This window comes from Crocodylus siamensis, chromosome 6 (genome assembly GCF_052110815.1).
Source record: "Crocodylus siamensis isolate JL-2025a chromosome 6, ASM5211081v1, whole genome shotgun sequence".
Classification (NCBI taxonomy): domain Eukaryota; kingdom Metazoa; phylum Chordata; order Crocodylia; family Crocodylidae; genus Crocodylus; species Crocodylus siamensis.
In genome coordinates, this window is record NC_143400.1 from 92,155,051 (window position 1) to 92,174,976 (window position 19,926).

At 52.4% G+C, this 19,926-nt stretch overlaps 1 protein-coding gene across 1 annotated transcript in view; it reads left to right on the top strand.

Moving 5' to 3' along the window:
• Nucleotides 1-8,685: 8,685 nt before the first annotated feature.
• The window catches only part of LOC149863164 (uncharacterized), a 92,031-nt gene continuing 80,790 nt past the window's right edge, over nucleotides 8,686-19,926 (top strand). Inside the window, exon 1 of the mRNA XM_090053052.1 lies at nucleotides 8,686-9,458. Within this exon, the coding sequence (XP_089909178.1) occupies nucleotides 9,425-9,458 (34 nt within the window). The 5' untranslated portion in view covers nucleotides 8,686-9,424. The remainder of the gene's footprint in view (nucleotides 9,459-19,926) is intronic.

Consider the following 19,926-nt stretch of genomic DNA (forward strand, 5'->3'; position numbering starts at 1 on the left):
CCCGCAATATAAAGAATAATAAACCTCCCGTATGTGGAAACATGGATCCTTTTAAAAGCGCTGTTGTTTGAGCAGCTGTTGGAGACAAAGGTTCGCAGGGTTGAATGCGGTAGTCCAGGTGAGCGTACTACTGACTGAAGGTGTTGTAACAGCAGCTACGCATTGTGCATCCTAACGCTCCTTTTTTGGTGTGAATCCAGTTCAAATTGGTCCTTGCAATATGCATGACTTTGCATTTGTCTCTGCTGACTTCAGGGCTGTCTGTTCATCAAGCTCTCCTAGTTCCCGCTGAAGTCCATTACAGACTTTTCTTGGTTTAACATACCAGGGTGTGGGCTGAACCTGGGTCCCTTTCAGACTTTCCTACCACATTGTATAGCGCATGGGAGGTTTCTGCTTCTCTTGATTATTAATATGTATAATAATCATTATTATACATTGGTTTGAATATTGAACATTATACGTTGGTATGAATATTGAACCGTGGGACCCCCTACTCTTAATCTTGCCATATTGAAAAATTATAACTTTTTTTTCCCTATATTGTTTTCTCTATCGGTGAGGTCCTAATCCATGAGGCTACTTTGCCTCCTGCTCCATGACTGTATGCTTTGTTCAGTAGCCTCTTGGGAGGGACTTCTCACGGCTCCTGGGAAGTCCAGATCCAGTATGTCAAGCTAGTCTTCTTTGCCCATCGTTTTGACCAGCTGATATAATTATACTAAAACACAGAAGCACAGTTTTCATTTAAGGGATGTATGCTGGCTTGCCCCACGAAGTCTTGTAAACCTGTATGCCTTTTTTTTTAATTCTCTTTTTAATTACCATAATAACCAGTTTGCTTTGTAATCCCCAGAGTTGCCTCCAGCATGCGCTTAAAACATGTCCTGCCCTCCTGTACTCTAAAAGAATAGCTGATTTTTTTTGCCTGTTTGGTAGTAGTGCAGTTACTTGATTCTTAAAATCCTTTGCTGCTTTGGGATTTAAGCATCTGGGTCCCATGGCTTGCTCGTCTCTCTTGCTCCGGTATTTCTGACACCTCCGGTTCATCTAATACTTTATTCTACTACTTCAAAAGAATGGAACTCTCCTGCCTTCCTCTACGGCGGAGGCTGATGCAAAGGTATCATTTAGTTTCTCTGCAATGCCCTTGGTAATTGCTTCTGTTTCTCTTAGGTTCCCCATTTCAACTTCCACTGCATCAGCAGGTCTGTTGGGTTACCAATCAGACATGAGCCCAGTCCAAACTGGCATGCCTTTACCTAAAGGTATAGCACAAGAGCCTGCTTTGCCTTGGCCGCGTGATTAATCCCACTTTCCTGCGGTGAATTATTTTCACTGTTGTGCAAGTTTTACACCATTCCAACAAGAGAGGTGTTGCTTTTGCTATTTTCCTGAAGTTCTTCATAATTCCTACCCACTACGTCCACGCTTAAAACATTTTACACTCCTTTATTTGACGCATTAGGCTTTACATTGCCTTTTACTCGGGGCTGTGCAAATTGTACAGCTGGTGAAATGATCCCAGGGGCCAAGGTGGCGCTTTTATTGTTATCAGAAGCAATCTTGCTCCGCCGTGATTGCTGACCGGAGGAAGGGGAGAAATGCTGTTTTCTCTCCAACACCAATATCAATGAATCTTTAAACAGGAGAAATTATTTCCCAGAATAGAGTGCGTTTCTGAAGGTGTTTAACTTTAAGAATATGTGACAGCTCATCAAGTGAAGGAGCGCAATGTTTTCCCGGAGGTGGAGAGAATGCTAAACTCCGCTCCTTGCACCGAGTGGCAGAAATGGTTTCTCCGGGGTGAATCCTTCTACAGAGCCCTCCTGAAAGTCAGCTGTGGTTTTTAATGAGGTGGGGGAGGAGGGGGGCGAAACCTCTTTTGTACGGATGTCGTGGAGCCCAGCAGCGCGGGGACTTCCTGGGGGGAGCCCAGTGCCCATCTTTAATGCCCTGCCAGGGGGGTTGGACCAGGCTTTCTGACAACACATGGCAACTTTCCCCTAAACACCTCCAGACAAACCTCTTATCCCAAATTACCTGTCTATCTAGGATCTTATCTGGGTGTCCATCACTGCCGTCTCTTGCTGTCAGCACTGTTTATAGGGCAGGAGAGCTGAAACCCTATGCCAAGAAATTTCCTCTCTTTATCTGCCTTTGCTTCAGACTCCCTTTCACCAGACACCACATGAAAGCCAAAATAACCCCCTGTCTCATGCAGGGAAACCTTTTTACAAGGCACACAAGTCATCTGCACAGGCTCAAGCCACTTGTTGGGGAATACATTGCCCCCTCCCTCGTGCTATCCAGACTGGAGATTGAGGGACAAGGTCCCCTTCTAGATGCCTACAGGCCCAGGTCCTCCATGTTACCTGCATTTTGGGGGAGGGGGCAGATCACAGCTGCCAAAATCCCAGGGGTGGGCTCTTCCAACTTCACAGGTGACTGGAGCACAAGTTCTCGTGGCAGAGACAGACACGGCCTCGAGGGTTTCCTGCTCTGCCGGGAGCCTGCGATGCAAGACCTTGGCCTGCGACGGAGCGAATTTGAGCTCTCGCCGGCAGCGCAGACCCCGTTTTGCAAAGCCCCTGGGCGCAGGGCATTTGTTTGGTGTTGCTTACCTGTTGTAAAACATTACGTACAGAGTTACAGCGCGCTGTAAAGAGCCGTGTCGGGGAGGGAGGAGCAGGGCTGATACCGATTAGGCAGGAAATGGCTCTCCGTGGATGGCATCCATATGGGGAAGCTGATAGATTTGGCGCCTCGCAGGCACCGCTTGATGGATCCATTGATGACCTGGCAGCACAACAGAACTTGGCTTTCTGATTCCCTGCCAGGAATCTAATTGAAGCCTGCTCCGTCGGTCTTGGTTAACACCTTCCTGCGCTGGGACCTGCCCCTTAAAGCGCGGAGCCTGCTGCCGCTGTGGCTCTGCGGATCTGGCATCTGCTCCCTGCCAGGTGAGACGGCGTCCCGTCGCCAGCTGCATGCCCGCACGCTGGACGGGGCTGCCGGCATGTTCCCTTTGAAGGCATGGCGCAAAATCTGCTCTGAGTTTAGGGAAGCAGAAGGGCAGCGTGCACAACGGCCTGCATCCTTGGGATGAAACGGCTTCACGTACGGCTCTGGAAAGAATCACGGAGCTGGGAAACCGCCTCTATGTTGGAGACAGATTGAGACTGGAAACAGAGCTGCACGGCTGGATTTCCTGCCAGCTGCTGCCCGCGGCCCCTCTGCTTTCTGCTCTGGATCAGCCTGTGCCTCCGTCGCTTGTGGCACGGTTTAGTTTCCTGACACGTTTTCATGCAAGCTCTAGCATGGTGCGGGGCTCTGGGGACCGCGGGAACCGCTCGTGCCAGCACCAGCTTGTCAGCACCATCCAGTCTGGCCGGTTGCCCTGTCCCAAGTGGGTCTGTGCTGGTTTTCCCTGCATGACCTTGCAGTCACCCTCATCTCTCCTCTCTCGTGGCCTCTTCCCTATTCATAAATGGGATAAATGCACGTGCGCGTTATGCCAGGCCTTCCCGCCAGGTGGCTTTGGGGTGCATGCAGAGATGCCCCCCGTGGGGAGGGAGGCGATACTGATGGCTCCCGTCTACACTGCGGCATCGGGACCGGGGGTCACATTCTTCGCAAGTGTGAACCTGTGAATCTCCTCCGAGGTCTCTGGAGCTACAAGCCAAAACAGTTGAAGGACGGTTGTGTTGACTGACATCGGAGCCATTTTCCGCACAAGCCCTGTTCCTGGTGTGGATTTAGTTGCACACGGACCTGCCCTTTCCCGGGGGTTGAGGGAGAGGAGTGGGGAGCCGGCTGTGATAGGCTTTTCATTTGCTGAAGTCTTCCCCAAGCCAGGGTGACCTGGCGGCTTTTCTGCTTCCTCTGCACCTCCCTCCCTGGAAGATGTTGGCAGAAGAGAGGGAGCTGGGAAAAGAGAAACAAAAATGTAGGGAAATGGAGGGATTGACTTTAAAAGGAAAGATCAGAGCTCGGGTCTGTCTGGGCTTCACTAAGTAATGGCTGAAGGAGACAAAACAGTCTCCAAGTAGCTGAAGGATGCGGGCGCCAGAGAGGGGAGGACTCGTGTAGGGTGTGGTAAGCTTGGGTGTGAGACTTTCTCGCACTAGCTGCTCTCCACACACTGGCTTTGTGGACACTCGTGTTGCTGTCTGAAGCAAGGCGGCTCGCTCCACTTCCAGAGTGCAATAAGGCGCTGGGCATAGAGGCGCGCCGAGAGTATCCACGCGGCGCAGCTTGTACACAATACCGCCCATGCTGTAGCTTACCATGCGCTAAATGCCTCGGGCGGAGAAGCTCTCTGCATGGAGTAGGATGGCATGGAGTCGGGGGAAGTGTTCGGGTGTGGGTTTGCCTCCCGGTGGGCACAAAAAAGCCAGTAGTGGAGGGGGCAGTCTGCAGCCGGGTGAGGTAGGATGGTCTCCAGATAGGTGCCATCTGCTCTCAACTCGGGGGGAAGGGGAGCTGAGGACTGCTGGGAGGGACGTGCTTGTTCGGGCTGTGCGGTCACTCCGGACCACTGTCTTGAGGAGCCTAGTGATAAAACTAGCAAAGTTCAGATCGTAAAGCCTTGTCTTGACTGGTGTAGACCCAGGCCCACCGTGCATCCCCATGCTTTGCTAGCGGCCGTCGTGCTAGGGGCCCCTTTGTGACCAGAAGACGGGTTGTTGACGTGTTGTCTAACCCAGGGCTGGACAACAGTGATGAAAAGGCCTGCAGGCTGACTCCCTCTGTCCTCTCACCCTCGCTGCATTCGCTGGGATTAATAAAATGCAGGAAAAGGCAAAAACCGTTGCGTGTACAAGCGCCCAACGTAGCCGTTCCTTTGCATCTCCCATTCTCCGGTATACTGTCTCAGAGCACCGCCGTCCCTCCTGCTGCTCGGATATCTCCTCTGTTGCTCTTCACTCTTAGCCCGTGCCCAGGCAGTTCCCAGCAGGCCATCTGATTTCTGGTATCTAGTTTAGTGCCACTTCTCTGTGCCTGTGCCGGCGAGGACAAGTGTCGCGTACTCGTACATGAGCTGTCGGAACAAAGGCAAATTCTCCTGGCAGGCGGTGAGCAAGTAAAGATCACTCTTAAAACTGCCGTGGGTTATAGCCAATAAGACAACTAAAATATAGTCCCAAGACAGTCCAGCAGCCTTCAAGTTGGTTTCTTGCATTAGTCATGGACAGAGCAGTGAAGCCACCACACACGGGTTGTGACCTTCTCAGCTGGAAGCTGGGACTGTAATTTCCCTGTGGTTATTTCCAAGATAACTTATTTCAGCTTTTTATGATGCTTACCAATTGGACGAGATTTAAAAACATAATTCAGGCCCTAAAAGGCTTTAAACGCATGTGATTTTTTTACAGAGCCACATAAAATATTTTTAACTGTTTGTAAATTTGCAGGGATTAAGCTCCGTGTCTGAGACGAGGAACGGGCATGCAAAGCAGAGACCCGGAGCACGAGAAGGTTTCACAGCCTGGCATTGCAAGTGCATCCAACGGGTCTGCTGAGAACAGATGATAAATCTGCTTTGGCTGTTAGGAGCTGCAGAGCCGGTAGGCTGTGTAACATGTAACACCAGGCACGCGGTCACGTGTGCTACGGGGTATCGGCCTGGGTCTGCTCTCTGGGACATCTCATGACAAGGGCTGCTATCTTTACTTTTTAGAGCAAAGGAGTTGAATTCTTCATTGTGCACGTGGACTTCTCTAGTAGCCAGCAAGAGCTTTGCCAGCATGTCGGAGGGGCAGTTTACCTTACTGCTCGTGACATCCCAGTCAACAGGTTTTTGGGGTGTTTTTTTTTTCCTGAATGCAACATGTTGCTAAAAGCATCCCCATGGGCTGAGTGTGTCTTTCTTGCCATGTGCTGTGTTGCGTTTGGCAGATGTGTTTCATTTGGCAGATGTGTGACTCCTGGGCTGCTGCTCTGCAGGGACGTTCTCTACCCTTCTGTTGGGACCCGCAAAGCCCGTCCTTTACCAGTGTTACACCTCAGTGCAGAAAAGACGCTGGAAAACACTGCACCCCCAATGAAAGCTAAAAATAAAAGGAATCAGATGAAATGTATCCATTGTATGCTCTTAAGGATCCTATATCAAGGGGCTGGAAAAAGCCCGGGTGACTCCACCAGGCGGGAAACCTGCCTTTTTTCAAAGCTCTTCACCGGTGTCTTAACCCTCAGGAAACCAGCTGATTTCACCTCGACTGCCAAGTCTCTTTGGCTGGAGCCATCTCATGTTTTCCAGCTCCAAGTCTGCCCCGACCCAAGTCCCGGGACCTGTGGCCGGAGCTGGCCGCAGGCTGTATGGCCGGCTTCCTGCCACAAAGGGCAGCAATTTGAAGCAGTGGGGACGCCTACTGGAAGCCGCTCGCAGGCCCCCAGTCTGGTCAGTCTGATTGCATGAGAGAAAATGTTGCTAAAAATGTTTGGCACCAGCCAAGGAGGTTTGGCTGGTAGGAGCATGCACGCAGCAAAGGGTGGCTCTCGGCAGCCGCAGACTGGTGGGGCTGAGAGGAAAGCAAGAGCGGTGCTGTCACTGAACAGTGCTCCTTCACCCTCTTCCACGCCATGCCCGTAGTAATACAACACCAGCTCTTATCTGCCCCCAGCCGAACCGCTGCTCCTACCAACTCGCGGCGCGGGAACATCTGGGAGGCTTCCCGCCGCGGGCCTGCATGGCACTGCCCGCGTGGGAAGATGTGCTGCCGACGCTTGACTCAAACACTGGTGGGAGGAAATGCATTTCATTAGAAATCACGGAAATCTTGGAGAAGCGGGGCTGGAAGGGACCTCCAGTGGTCACATCTGGCCCAAGTCCCTGCCGGAGGCAGGATCAGCTCTATCCAAACCATCCTCTACACATCTGCAGCGTAACCTCACGCTGAGACTGCTGTCAGCCCTGTTGCAACACAAGACCTAATACCTGAACCTGTCGCAGGTAAAGCAGGGGGCCCACCGCAACCAATATTTTGCTTTTGTGAAAGGTTGTTAGTATAGGCTCAAGGGACCCCAGGGAGAAGGCAACACCTCTCATTACAGAGGAAAGCATGGTCCCCCCCCCCCATTCATACCAATCTAACCATGGGGTAAAATTCCTTCCTGAACCCAAATTAGAAACTAGTGGATGAAAAACAACCCCAATTAGCATACTGGCCATCCCCAGGGTAGGGAGGGGGAGTGTCATATGGGCAACTGAAAAGGCTGGCTTGTAGAGTCGTATGAATTGCTAGCTTTCTTAATGAGTTTGCCAACGCCACCCAAATCAGGTGGGTTATGGGCAACAGGCGACGCTGTTCAATGGGCAAATGCTCTGGATGGACTGAACCAGGGAGGAGGAGGTGGCGCTCGGCACTAATTCTTACCAAGTGAAATGAATGGCTCTCACGGGTCCAACAGGGGAAGAGCTAACCGGAGATCGCCCAGCCTGAGAGCGGCAGCGAGGGATGAGCAGACAGCGACCAACACACGCGCCGCTGTGGTGGAAAAGCCAGCTGAGCCTTCCCTAATTGGAGTACGCATCAAAGCGAGGAGGCAGCAGTGCCGTGCCTTGCAGCCTGGGCTTATTCACAGCTGGGGATGCAGGGCTGCAGCAGCATCTGCTCGGGGTGCCAGCATCTCGCAGCCGTGCCCGCCGTAGTGTCCTGGAGCGTTTGGTTGAGTTCCAGCGCGGGAGGCGGTGTGTGGCTATTGGACAGCACCTGCGGGGGGTTTCTGCTCAGCCTTGGGAATTGGAAGGATTTTGCTAGCATAAAACCTGAGTACGGGCTTAGGGCTTCTGGCGCTGTGCACCTAACATCTGTAAAGAGCGGCTTGCTCTGCTTATTGCTGGGCGTTGCATTTTGTCTTGTCCAGCCCCCTGTGCCAAGAGCTGCAGCGTCTCTGCCCACGTGCACGCAGCAGCTGCTCCTGGAAGCGCTTCCCCGAAGCGGAGCTGCAGAAAGGGGCGACTAGGAACTGGGCTTCGCCTTGCAGGCGAGGTCGGGCCAGTTCAGAAGGGGGCTTTGAGGCAGGGAAGGCAGCAGGTGCTGGTTCACGCAGCCAAGTCGCTGGCAGGGAGTTTCCTTGTCAGCCGGCGGGGTTGGATGAGGAGGCACCTGTATCCTCCACACCAAGAATCTGACAAAAAGGCCACTTCCAACCCACTGAGAAGTCACGTGTAAATGGGAAGCGTTGTGTAGTAGTACCCCATCACGAAGGACAGCCGGAGAGATCTGGGTGGGGCATATTAGGCAAGCGGCACATTGCTGCCAACACATGCCAGCGTCTGTTCTTAGTGCTGAGAATACCGCAGCTCTGAGTCTTCCCTGCCTGGGCCCTGGTGGAGTCGCTCACGGCTGTGCCGGGTAGGTGCAGAGGGCTGCCTGCGCCCAGTGGCACAGGTGAAAGCAAGAGGGCCAGCTGCAAGGCAGGAGGCAGCGAGCCTCGCTGCGTGTGCGCCGGGTCTATACTATTGCGGGCATCTTAATTCAGATGCTACGGAAGGAGCAGAGGCTGGAGCTGTACTGTGTGAAGGACGCTGGAGGTGGGGAATATGCAGAGGTCTGGAAAAGCACCTCTTGGGGCTGCATGCAACTCCTGGGAGGTCCCGCTAGTTGCTGTGTGCCACCTCTAAGGGTTGCACTGAGGACTGTACTCCTCCTTCGCAGGCCATCTATGCTCAGCCTATGAAAATGCCACCGAGAAGGTAAGACATGGCTCTGCGAACGGCGTGCCCCGGATAACCCAGTGTGCTGAGATGCCATCTCGCGTACCAGGCCGTGGGCGGCTGCTTGTTGCTGCCGGGGGGTGACAGCACTTGGATGTTCAAAGGCTGGCACGGCAGGGAACAAGGAGAGCCGCTGCACAGTTGCACGGCACCTCGCGCTAGATCTGATGTACCGAGCTAGCAGTTGCCTTTGCCCGCTACAGCATGCAGGGCGAGCTGGGTGCTGTGCCCTCCCCCCCTCGCCCCTACCCCCAGCAGAGGTCTGAGCTAAAGCCTTTGCTAACAGGACCAGCTGTACTCTGGGCCCGGGTTTGGGTGGGCTGGGACCTGATGGGGCTTTCCCCATCTTGGATATGGCTGCAATGAGAGCTGCAGGTGGGTTTGCCTGTGGCGGGCAGAGCATTATGGAGCCTGGGGCTAGGGGCTGCTGGGGAGCTAATGAGGCGCTGACAGGAAGCTGTTTTATTTTGGAATTAATTTTTTTTTCCCTCCCTTCCCTGCTCCTCTGGAGGGGGTGGAGTCCTTTCCTCTCCTTGGAGAGAGGAGGGAGGTGTGTGGCAGGAATACAAGAGTGCTGCAGCCTCTCTGCAATCGCCCGGAGCTGGCTCCATCACCCGCTTTGGGGCAGGGCGTGCGTGGAATTGTTCCCTGGGCTCGTCTTGAAGAAGCTTTTTGTGGCAGGTCCCAAAGCCCATCCCCACCATGCGAGCGAGGCAGCTGAAGATGTCTGCTGTTGGTAAGAGCCCAGCCAGGCTCCAGCATAAGGAAGTGATTGAAGCTTTCATGATCTGTTTAACTGGTGACATATGTTTCCTGCAGGCGAGCCAATGTGCTGCATGCCGTCTGTATGAGATACAGCAACGCTTGGGTTCTTGTTTATACAGGGAACATCCTTGCCCGAGTCTGGGCCAAAAAAGAGCCCAGCGGCTACGTTGATACAGCGATGAGCCGACGCGCTGTGCGTGTATGGGAACGAGAAATAACTCACGCTATGAGGGGAAATAAGCACAGCGAGACCGGCCCGTATAAAATTGGGGTTCCTCGGGCTTAGGAAGATCGCTGGAGCGTTGTCCTGGATCTCCTCTGTAGGAGGCCTGGGACGCGTGGGAGGTGCTGGGTAAAATAGTGATGCTGGCAACGGAGGTGCTGGGGATGAAAGAGGGGGCTGGGAGGGGTAGAGAAAAGCAGGAGCAGCAGAGATGCTCGTTAAATCCCGTTTACACGTTATCTCGCCCTTTCCGGGTTTTCACACTGGCTCTCGTCACTATAGCATTGGAAACATCCACAAGGAGATTCTGTAAGCGATGGAAAATCCTAACCGCGAGATCTTGACTTCTTGGAGAAGGAAAGGGCAGCTGAGCCTGGGTGAGGATCTGTTAATGATGATCCAGCAGGCCCCTTTTCAAAAGGTACTAAATCTTGTGCTAACAGAGCAGGACAGTCTTCTTCCTGAAGGCTTCACAATTCAAGGAAGACAAAGAAGCCAGCAGGGAACATGGAGCACCGATTTTTTTTTTTAGTTATGCTGGTAGGGCTGCTTAAACTAAATGCACCCAGTTCCCTGCTCCACTGCTACCGTCATTCAGCCCCTCCAGGTGTCTACCCTGTAGCAGTCCCCTGTAGTGAAAGCGTGGTGGGATGAATAAGAGAATCTGGTATTGTTGGGGAAGCCTTGAAAAAGACGATGAGAAAAGCCCCAACTGATGTGACAAAAAAGTTGATAAATTGGGTTAGGGTTAGTGTGCAAGCGCGGAGATGAAGGAAAGGAAGAAATGAGGAGGGATTGGGTATGGGCATACAAGAAAGCCAACACTTTCTCTTGGTTGGGATGTCTGTTTTTGGGGAGCTCGTCCAGAATTTGTCGAGCACCAGGAGCCCAACAGTCTCGTAGACATCCCGGGCGGTGAGTGACTAGGAAGCTCCAGATTCTCCATTCAGGCTTTAGCTCCAGCCCAGGTTACGAAGTGCTGTCCCGTTCTACAGGTCTTGGGGCCTGGAAACGAACCTGTCACTCCACCCTGCCTAAAGCTGTCTTAGTAGCCGGGGTAGGGAGTCAGGCCAACAAAAGGCACACATTTCTGTCCTTTTGATGAAGTACCGTTACGACAGCAAGGCACACGGCACATCTGGCAAAGTGGATGACTGAACGTGATTAAGGGGCTTTAGTGCTGTTATTACCTTTCTCACATATTCAACCAGGTAACCATGAGAATCCATGATTTCTGTCCTTTTGGTTGTATTCTCCGTTGCTATGCCTGTTTCTAGTTGTTTTATTACCTGGTCTGGAAAAATGTGCATTTGGGAGAGAATAAAGGGGGGAACTCTTGAATAGTGCTGCTTTTCCCTAATAGAAATATTCTCTGTGTTTCCCAATTTGGCCAAGAGAAATCATGTCCTGTTTTATTTTCTTCGGGGGATGCTTTTATCCCTGTCTCTGGTTTCCCACTCCTGTTGGCTTATCTAGAAGTTGAAAGGCACTTCATGCTGCACTGTGAAAAACTTATCACTTACATAGCACATTTCATGTCCGGATTGTGGGCTGGATTCAATCCACAAACTTCAAGAGGGAAGAATTTGGCTCGGCGTACAGTGGATCTAACTAATGTAGTGTGAGGTCTCTGTTCTTAGTTCTTTCTGTGCAATTTAGTTGCTTTTATGGTAGTAACACTGGGGGGGATGAAGTGACAAGTTATTTTAGCCTTTGTTGTTTTTCAGCATGTTCTTATAGTAGGGCTTTGTAGAGTCATTGAGCTGAGGGCCGACAAGGGCCAGTAGATTGTCTAGTCTGAACTCCTGTATATCAGAGGCCATTACGTTTCACTCATTTTGGCTACATGATCTTTTTCAGAAAGCTATCTGGTCTTGGTTGGAGAAATGGCTGCCATGGAGAATCCAAACTTCCCTCAGCTGGTTCAAGCGTTTAATCACCCTTGCTATTTTTAAAAAATTTTTTTAAGCCCAAACTCTAATCTGAATTCATCTGGTTAACCAAAACACAGCTGACTCATGAAAAGCTCATTCATGCATGACGATCAAGGTCCAGGCACTGAGTGCCCAAGCTATGGGGCCTGACATGGTGACAGTGGCATTGGCTACCATGCAGTTCATAGATGCTAGGTTGGAAGGGACCTCAACAGATCATCCGACCCCCTGCCTGGGCAGGAAAGTGCTGGGTCAGGTGACCCCAGCCAGATGCCCATCCAGCCTTCACTTGAAGACCCCAAGACAAGGGAGCACCACCTCCCTTGGAAGCCCATTCCAAATTTTGGCCACCCTTACCATGAAGAAGTTTTTCCTGGTATCTAATCTAAATCTGCTCTCCATCAGTTTGTGACTGTTGTTCCTTGTTACCCCAAGAGGAGCCCTGGTGAACACAGCATCTCCGGTCCCTTGCTGTGCCCCCCTAATAAATTTGTAGGCGGCCATAAGATCACCTCTCAGCCTTCTCTTGTGGGGGCTGAAGAGGTCCAGGTCCCTCAGTCTCTCCTCACAGGGCTTGTCCTGTAAGTCCCTACATATATGAGTGGCCTCCTCTGGACCCTCTCAAGTCTCTCAGCATCCTTTTTGAAGTACGGTGCCCAAAACTGGACGCAGTCCTCCAACTGCGGTCTGACCAATGCCGCGTAGAGGGGAAGTATCACCTCCTTGGATCTATTCGTCACGCATCTGCTGATGCACGATAAAGTGTGGTTAGCTTTGCTGATGATTTTGTCACACTGACGACTTGTGTTCATCTTGAAGTGCACTGACTCTGAGATTCCTTTCTGCTTCTGTGCTGCTGAGAGGGTCACTGCCCAGCCAGTAGGTATATTGGGTATTTTTGCACCCTAGGTGCAGCACTCTGCACTTGTCCTTGATGTAGTGCCTCCTATTGTGCACTGCCCACTTTTCCAACCTGTCTAGGTCCACCTGCAATCGCTCTCTACTCTCTGGAGTGTGCACTTCACCCCATAATTTAGTATCGTCCTCATACTTGGACAGAGTACACTTCACACCCACTTCCAAGTCACTGATGAAGATATTGAAGAGCATCGGTCCAAGGACCGAACCCTGCAGGACCCCACTGCCCATGTCCTTCCAGATGATATCATCCCATCTACTACCACTCTCTGGGTGTGACCACTGAGCCAATTTGCCACCCACCAGACTGTGTACACATCTATGTCACAGCCTCTTTCTTTATGAGGATAGGATGAGATACTGTATCAAAGGCCTTGCTAAAGTCCAAGAAAACGACATCCACCTCTACTCCTGCGTCTAAGCATTTTGTGACCCTGCCATAAAATGAAACCTTACTGGTCAGGCAGGATGTGCCCACTACAAATGCATGCTGCTTGCCCTGCTGCATTATTTTTCCCACTGGACTCTCACAGTTATGATCCTTCATAATCTTTCAAAGACCTTTCCAAGGATGGAGGTGAGACTGACAGACCTATAATCCTCCTTCCTCCCTTTCTTGAAAATAGGGGACTCACTGCCCCTTTTACAGTCCTCCAGGACTGACCTGAGCACCACGAGTGCTCAACCAGCTCTGCTATGACACCAGCCAATTCCTTCGGCACCCTCAGATGCAACTCATGCGGGCCTGCTGACTTGAACACATCCAGTCCATCCAAGTGACTCTGCAACAAGTCAGCATCGACAGTCGGTGGGCTGGTGTCCCTCTGATGCCTAAGAGCCCATTAGGAGACTTATCTTGAGCCCTGTTCAGGAACACTGAGGCAAAACACTCCTTGAACAGCTCAGCCTTGTCCCCACTCTCTGTCACTAATGGCTCCTTCTTGTTCAGTAGGGGTCCTATGCTGGTCCTAAGTTGGGGAGGTGTTTTTATCCACAGGTCTGGTCCCTGGAGGAAGAGGCAATGCCCACTGCTGCTATGGCCCCCCGCCTCTGGGTGCCAGACGGCTGTGTCTCATTCTGCCCCAGTCCCTCGGCTCTTCCATTGTCTGTGGTCACTGTTCCCTTGTGCCTGTCCCAAGCCCTCCTGCCATCTCCATCAGCCACCTCCCACTGCTGGCTCCTCATCACTGGGTTTCTATAGCACTGAGCCGCTTGCTCTGTAGTGTCTCGGGAGCTGGCATCCCCCATGCTTGACCAAGTCCCGTGATTCCTGGTGCCATTTAAAAAAAAAAATAAAAGGAGCAGTAATGAATGAAGGATTGTGAAACCCATGTGCCGCCGGAGAATAGAAACTCCGCGCAGAATGGGAATGTTTAGGCCTCAATTAGGAAATGCAGTGTCTTCACACAAAAGGGGTTTAGCTCAGCCCCAGGAGTTCCCCTGCTCTGCACACAGACTGCTCCCTTTCAAGGCTAATCCCCTTTTTCTTTGGCGGAAGTTGGGATGTTTCACCAATGAAGTTATTCCTCTGTAAACCAGCTCGTCAGCAGCTTTCCAGACGGCCCCACCGCCGGGGCCCCTCCAGCAAATTAGCCTCTGGAAGGTAGAGGAGGAACAGAAGAGGGATTGATGAGCTGAGGGAGAACACCTGCCTCCCGCCTGCGCTGGGGCCGGCTCCCCCTTCACCCTCCGGCTCCCTCGGGACTTCTTTGCATCCCTGCTCAGCCGCCCAAGTCTGCCCTGTGGTTAGGCCAGAGTCCCAGGCCCCGCCGGCGTTCACGGTCCCCGCGCTGTCTCTACCACGGGAGGCTTTCCCACTCCGATAGCCGCATCCCTGGCTAGGAGGGAGCGTGCGGGGAGGGTTGGGGAACGGGAGTGTTTCATCTCCTTGAGCAGACTTACAGGGCCTGTTTCCACCAACTTGCCACGTGATTTTTATTATTATTATTATTATTATTTTTTATTCTTGCTTCTGGCTCTGTTGTGTCCTTCTGTTACCTGGACAACAGACTTCCGGTAGTGGGCACCAGAGCATGGGCTGGGAGCAGAGAAAGAAAAGCAAACAGCAGTTCTGGTTTCTGAATAAGAACAGGCTCTCCATCGGCTCCTGCCCGTGCCTGTAGGCACCTGGTAGGGCTTGGTCCATGGAGCCGCACTCCTGCCCTAGCCGCATCTCACTCCTGGAAGCCCCTGGGAGGATGTGCAAGCCAGGCGTTGCCAGCTGGTCCTGTCTCTTAGCGAGAAGAAGTTTGTATTTCCCATGTGGTGCCGTAAGGTATGGAGAGGGGCTTGAAGGGAAGGCAGTGCAAAGTGCGTTGGGATTAGCTCAGCGCTGGGGAGAAGGAAGAGAACAGGCGATGAGGAAAGGAGCTCGGGGCGCCAGCCCCTCTGTCAGTCAGTCAGCCACAGGACAACTTCCCTGACTCCCTCCCCGGGGAGGCGGGGGAGAGCATCCACGTTCCTTGTCTGCTCCTCAGTTTTGCTCCGACTCAGCAGTGTGACTGAGGCTCCCCAGTGTAACTCTGGCTGCACTTTGACGTCCAGGCTGGGAGGGGAGCAGCCGACTGATGTCCGTTCTTGTAGCAAGGACAGGCAGGTGGACTTTAAAGGATTAATGCGGGACTCTTGGAGCCTGATAAATTGTGGCATGAATTAAAAAAAAAAAAAAAGAGCAAGAACCTGAATATCACTTCCCCCAAGCATCTTGCATCCATCTCCTGTCCCCCCTTTGCCATCTGGAGAGATTTCCAATAGAAAGCCAGTCTGGCCTGATTTCCCAAACCAATGCTTCAAGACCAAGACCTTTCTCAAGAAGCAATTTTCTGCAGCCTACCAGAGGTGGGATGGCACGAGTAGCAATGGAGTGCCTGAGGGCCTTGCTACACAGTAAATTTAGGTGGCTTCTGGAGCTCTTAACCTCAGGCTTGGCTGCACATTAACAGCTTTTAAGTGGCTTAAAGGACTTGTTGTTCAGCTTAAAGTTACGCCGCTCCAGGGCAGGTTTATCTCCAATCTGCTTAATTTTGTTCCTGTTCGACTACTGTCTGGACACTTCCCATAGCTATTCTGCTTAAGTTGAAGCCCCCCACTATCCCAGAATGCAGTGGCCTCTCCTGACTCTGGGTGAGTGGGAATGCTGGAGCACAGTGCGGCTGGGCAAGGTGCCTTGCCCCCCGGGGATGCCAGGCAGAGAGAGCACTGCAGCTCCAGCACACCCAGCAGCCCCGATGCCTCCTGCTGTTGCCCAGACTGGTTCTGCTCCTGCCGGCAGCGATGTGGGCACAGGTGCAACCTGAGCACCGAAGAAAAAAGGATCGGGGCTCTTGGAGCTCCAGGGCTGCTTCCTCGGGTCTCTCTGGTCTCGCTGCAGCAAATACAGTGGTGGGCCTGCTCAGTGCTGGGCGGGAGCAGCAAGTGGGTCCTTCTTCTAGTCCTCACCAAGCCTCATAGCAAGTCACAGCTGTTCAGGAGAAGAACAGTCAAAGCAGGTTTTTTGCCTTGCCACGTGGCTGCTCCTCTAAGTCGAACGCTAAGCTGATTAACATTTTGTTCAGCTTACAGAATAAGGTCTAACAAGGCCCTGAAACAGGCCAACAGGTAGGCTTTGCTGTAGCTGCTTTTTAAAGTTATGTGTATGCAAACTGTAGATGGTGGCCTCGTCTCCCTTGCCGCCATGCTTCGGCTGATGCTTACGAAGTTAGAAAGCAAGCTCTTTGGGAAAGGACTGAAGACAACACAGCACCTCTTGGCTGCAGCTCCAAAGGCCAGGGATGGCAGTGATCAAATCTTGGATGGTTGCGTGTCCCAGATTAGGCTATGCAATCTTTGGAAGAGCCTTGCAGTTTCCCGGGTCTTAAGACGGGGTTCCTTTCTAGGTATAGGATCCAGCACAAGCTGCTGATCGAGAAACTGAGAGGTGCATGCGAAGACTGGTGGTGTTAATCACCAGCAGGGCAGTCCGTGAGCAGGACTACCCATATGAAGGCGTAGAAAAAGTAGTAGAAGTAGGGGTACAAGACCAGGACCCATAGGAAAACATCAGGCTGCACTATGAGAGCTTGTTCACATGGGAGGAGAGGCAGCTGTGGCCAGATCTGAAATGTATCCCCCCTTCCATTGCAACCGTGACAAGTGGTGTCTGTTTTCCAAATGGACCTGGGGAATGTCCCTGCTTGCCCAGCATTGCCTTATGTCCCATCCTCCAGGTGAAAAGAGGAGTCAGGCAGAGACCAGGAAAGAGGAGATGGTATAGGGATCCAGTTCTGTATAACAGGAGGGGCAGGGTGGTTGTGGGACCCCACTTTCCAAATGCGGCTCCTGGTGCAGAGCGCTGCCAGTGCTGCGTTCTCAATGTGCGGGCGCTTTTTTAACACCTCCAAATTAAATTGGCTTATGTGTGGGTGCTTTGGAGTTTACAGCACACACCGCAGCCACAGCAACCCCTGCTTGTTACTCGATTAAATTTCCATTTTAACATGAAAGCAGCTGGTTTCATGGTAACTCTGACTGTGTTATTTACACAGTCATGCTCGCAATCCCTGACGAAAATCACATTACCCACTCCTGTACCTGGCCTTTTGTTTCGCAGGGAACACGCTGGGAATGAAACCAGCCCTTCAGGCCACCTGCACCAAGGTAAGGTGTAGTTAGTCCTTGGTGTTGGACCAGAGGCCCTGGCCCCGGGTCTTCTTTCGAAGATCAGCTTCCAAAGCCTCTGGCTTTGACTGTGATCTGCAGGGCGACTAGTTGTGCTATAAATGGAGGGGAACCAAAACTGCCCCAGCTTTGTCTTGCTCAGCTCCAGTCTGGGGCACCTCTCTGCTAGGAGAGCAGGTGCAACTCGAACAGAAGGGGCTGAGCTTAGGGATGGCATCTCCTGCTCCTAATCAGTGCGAGCCAGCATGGGTTGGGGCAGGGACAATGCCCGTGAGAGGGGCGAGGTGGCAGTTGCCTCCTTTTATTGGAGTGGCAGGGAAGGAAGGGGGGCACGTCTGCAGAAGGTGGTACGAGAGCCCGCAGTCCCACAACCATAAAAGTGATGGACGGGGAGCGAGCGAACGCATGGCAGAACAAAGCAGAGCATGTGCCCAGGATTTACACTGTAACGACAACAGCCCATTGTCTGAGAACAATAAAAATGATCTGCTAATAGGAAAAGCATCTACAAGACAAGAGGCATTTAGACTTCTAGGCAACTCGGCTGGCAATTTACTGCCGCAATAAAACTGTCGGTGCAGCGAGCAGGCGTCAGCCCCTTTTTGTAGCCCAGGGAGGAAAGTTTGGAGGCACCCTACATGGAGACGGGCTATAAACGGGAACACAATCTGCCTCGTTCTGCTGGAAGAAGGGGAATTAGGAGCTGTTTTGAAGGTCTCAAGGTGGTGGCATCAAAGGATGAAGGATAAATAGGGGGACCTCAAATTTTTTATGTCTGCCAAGCCAAGACTTTTCCAGCTTGGACAACACGAATCTGAAGGCACTGGGATCAAGTAGGATGAGAAGAGAGAAGGGCTTCCTCTGTCCTGTTGTCTGGGATGGCACTGATGTGCTTAGAAGTGAGGTTGGGCAGCGTGGAGGCGATGGTAGTCATCGGGGCTTCGGGGTGGCTGGGTGACTACAAAGCAACCTGCGATGCCAGGAAGTTGGCCTTTGTGGTATGCTTAAGGGAGGCTGGGAGCTGTTTTGCTTCTGGTGTAGAGCCTGAGTATCAACATCCAACTCCAGAAGGGAAAAAAATAGGTCCTTTGGCTGAAAGAGAATGAGAAAACAGGCCAGAGAAGAGGAAGGGGATAGGACAGGGAGTCCTGAGACCATCCTGAGCAGACATGGACATCTGACCTGAGCACTGAAATCCGCTGTGAAAGGGGTGCGAGAGCCACCAGGGTAGAAGAGCCGAAGGATTCTGGCTCCCAAAGCCCATCTCCCGAGCATTGATCCTGGTGCCTGGGAGCAGAAAGGTGCAGGATAGACCTGCCTTGCAAATCAACCAGCTGGAGCAGAGTGAAACTTAGGCAAGGCTTCCAAAGCGATGCAACTTGAGCCCAAGCCCTTTGCCAATCTTTTCCTTGGGGGTAGACGCCAGTAAGGAACTGTGCGAATTTAAAACAGCAGGGATTAAAAAGCACTGCTAGGTCACAACGAGGCTTGACATAACCAAACCCACCGACATCCGTGCGTGGCCAGGGGCGTGCTGCCTCCACGTGTGCGCTGCCACCTGTCCGCACAGAGAGCAGGGGGTGCAGCTGGAGATGCCCATGTGGCCACGCGCACACACGCACGCTGGGCCATCTCCGTATGCATCACACCCGGCAGCATGTGCCTACCAGAGAGGCAAAGATGCATTTGTATGAACGCAGGTTGCCTAAGCCCCTTCTGAGTCCTGCCGAGAGGCCGGCGTGGGCTCGCATGCCAGTCTGTTTGCCAGCAAGCTCTCTGCTCTCCTTTGAAAGGTCCTAAGCGCTGAGGCTGGCCCAATTAGTTTATTTAATCTCTCCTCATAAATCATTCTTTCCCATCCCCTGCAGCCTATCGGCATCATCAAAAGTGATTAGTTAATTTAAACCGTAGAGTTCACACGTTCCTTTATCTGTACCAATCTCGCTCCCCATTAGGCTCTTTCTCAGAACCGTGCCTAGCCGCCTCGATGGTATCTTCACGTTCCCTTTTGAAGTGGCGATGCACTGCCAAGGCAGGTGAGGAGCAGTGCCCTGCCTGCCTGCCTGCCTTGCAGGTGTGATTGCACGGAGCTGGATTTTTCCTCCCTCTAATTTGACTGTGACTCATTTGTGCAATGCTGTATTTCAGCCTCTTCTATCGGTGGCCATTTGCTCATATTGCTGGCTCTCGGCTTCCCCCTGAGAGCAATGAGCCTGTGTGCGCCGCCGAAGAGGGCTTTGTGAAACAGGACAGCGGTGTCTTCTGCTTCAAACCGAGGCGGCAGTTTACATGGAGGCCCAGACTGGCAACTGAGGATGATGGAAAAAGTCGGCACAGATTGGAAGGAGAGCCAGGAAAGGAAGGTCCCTGCCTTAGACAAGACCTAAGTAAGCTGAATAGGTCTGGATGGAAGAGTTGAGGTGGCTTCAAGGGGAAAGCTTGAGGGAAGCTGCAGGTGGAAGGACCGTTGATGTATCCACATCGCTGGTTTTCGGAGGAATGGAAGGAGCCAGTTGTGTGAAGATGGGGGCACGTAGGGCTCGGGAAGGATTTGGAGCCTGAAACCAGCACCAGGAGAGACCCGCATCGGCAATGGAGCAGAGTGGCGTTCTGTAACGAGGCGCGTGCAACTTGCGGGCGGGCGCATACGCTAATCGGGGGGCAAGGGGGTACGGGCGGGAGCTGGGACACGGAAGAGCAGAGCTGGG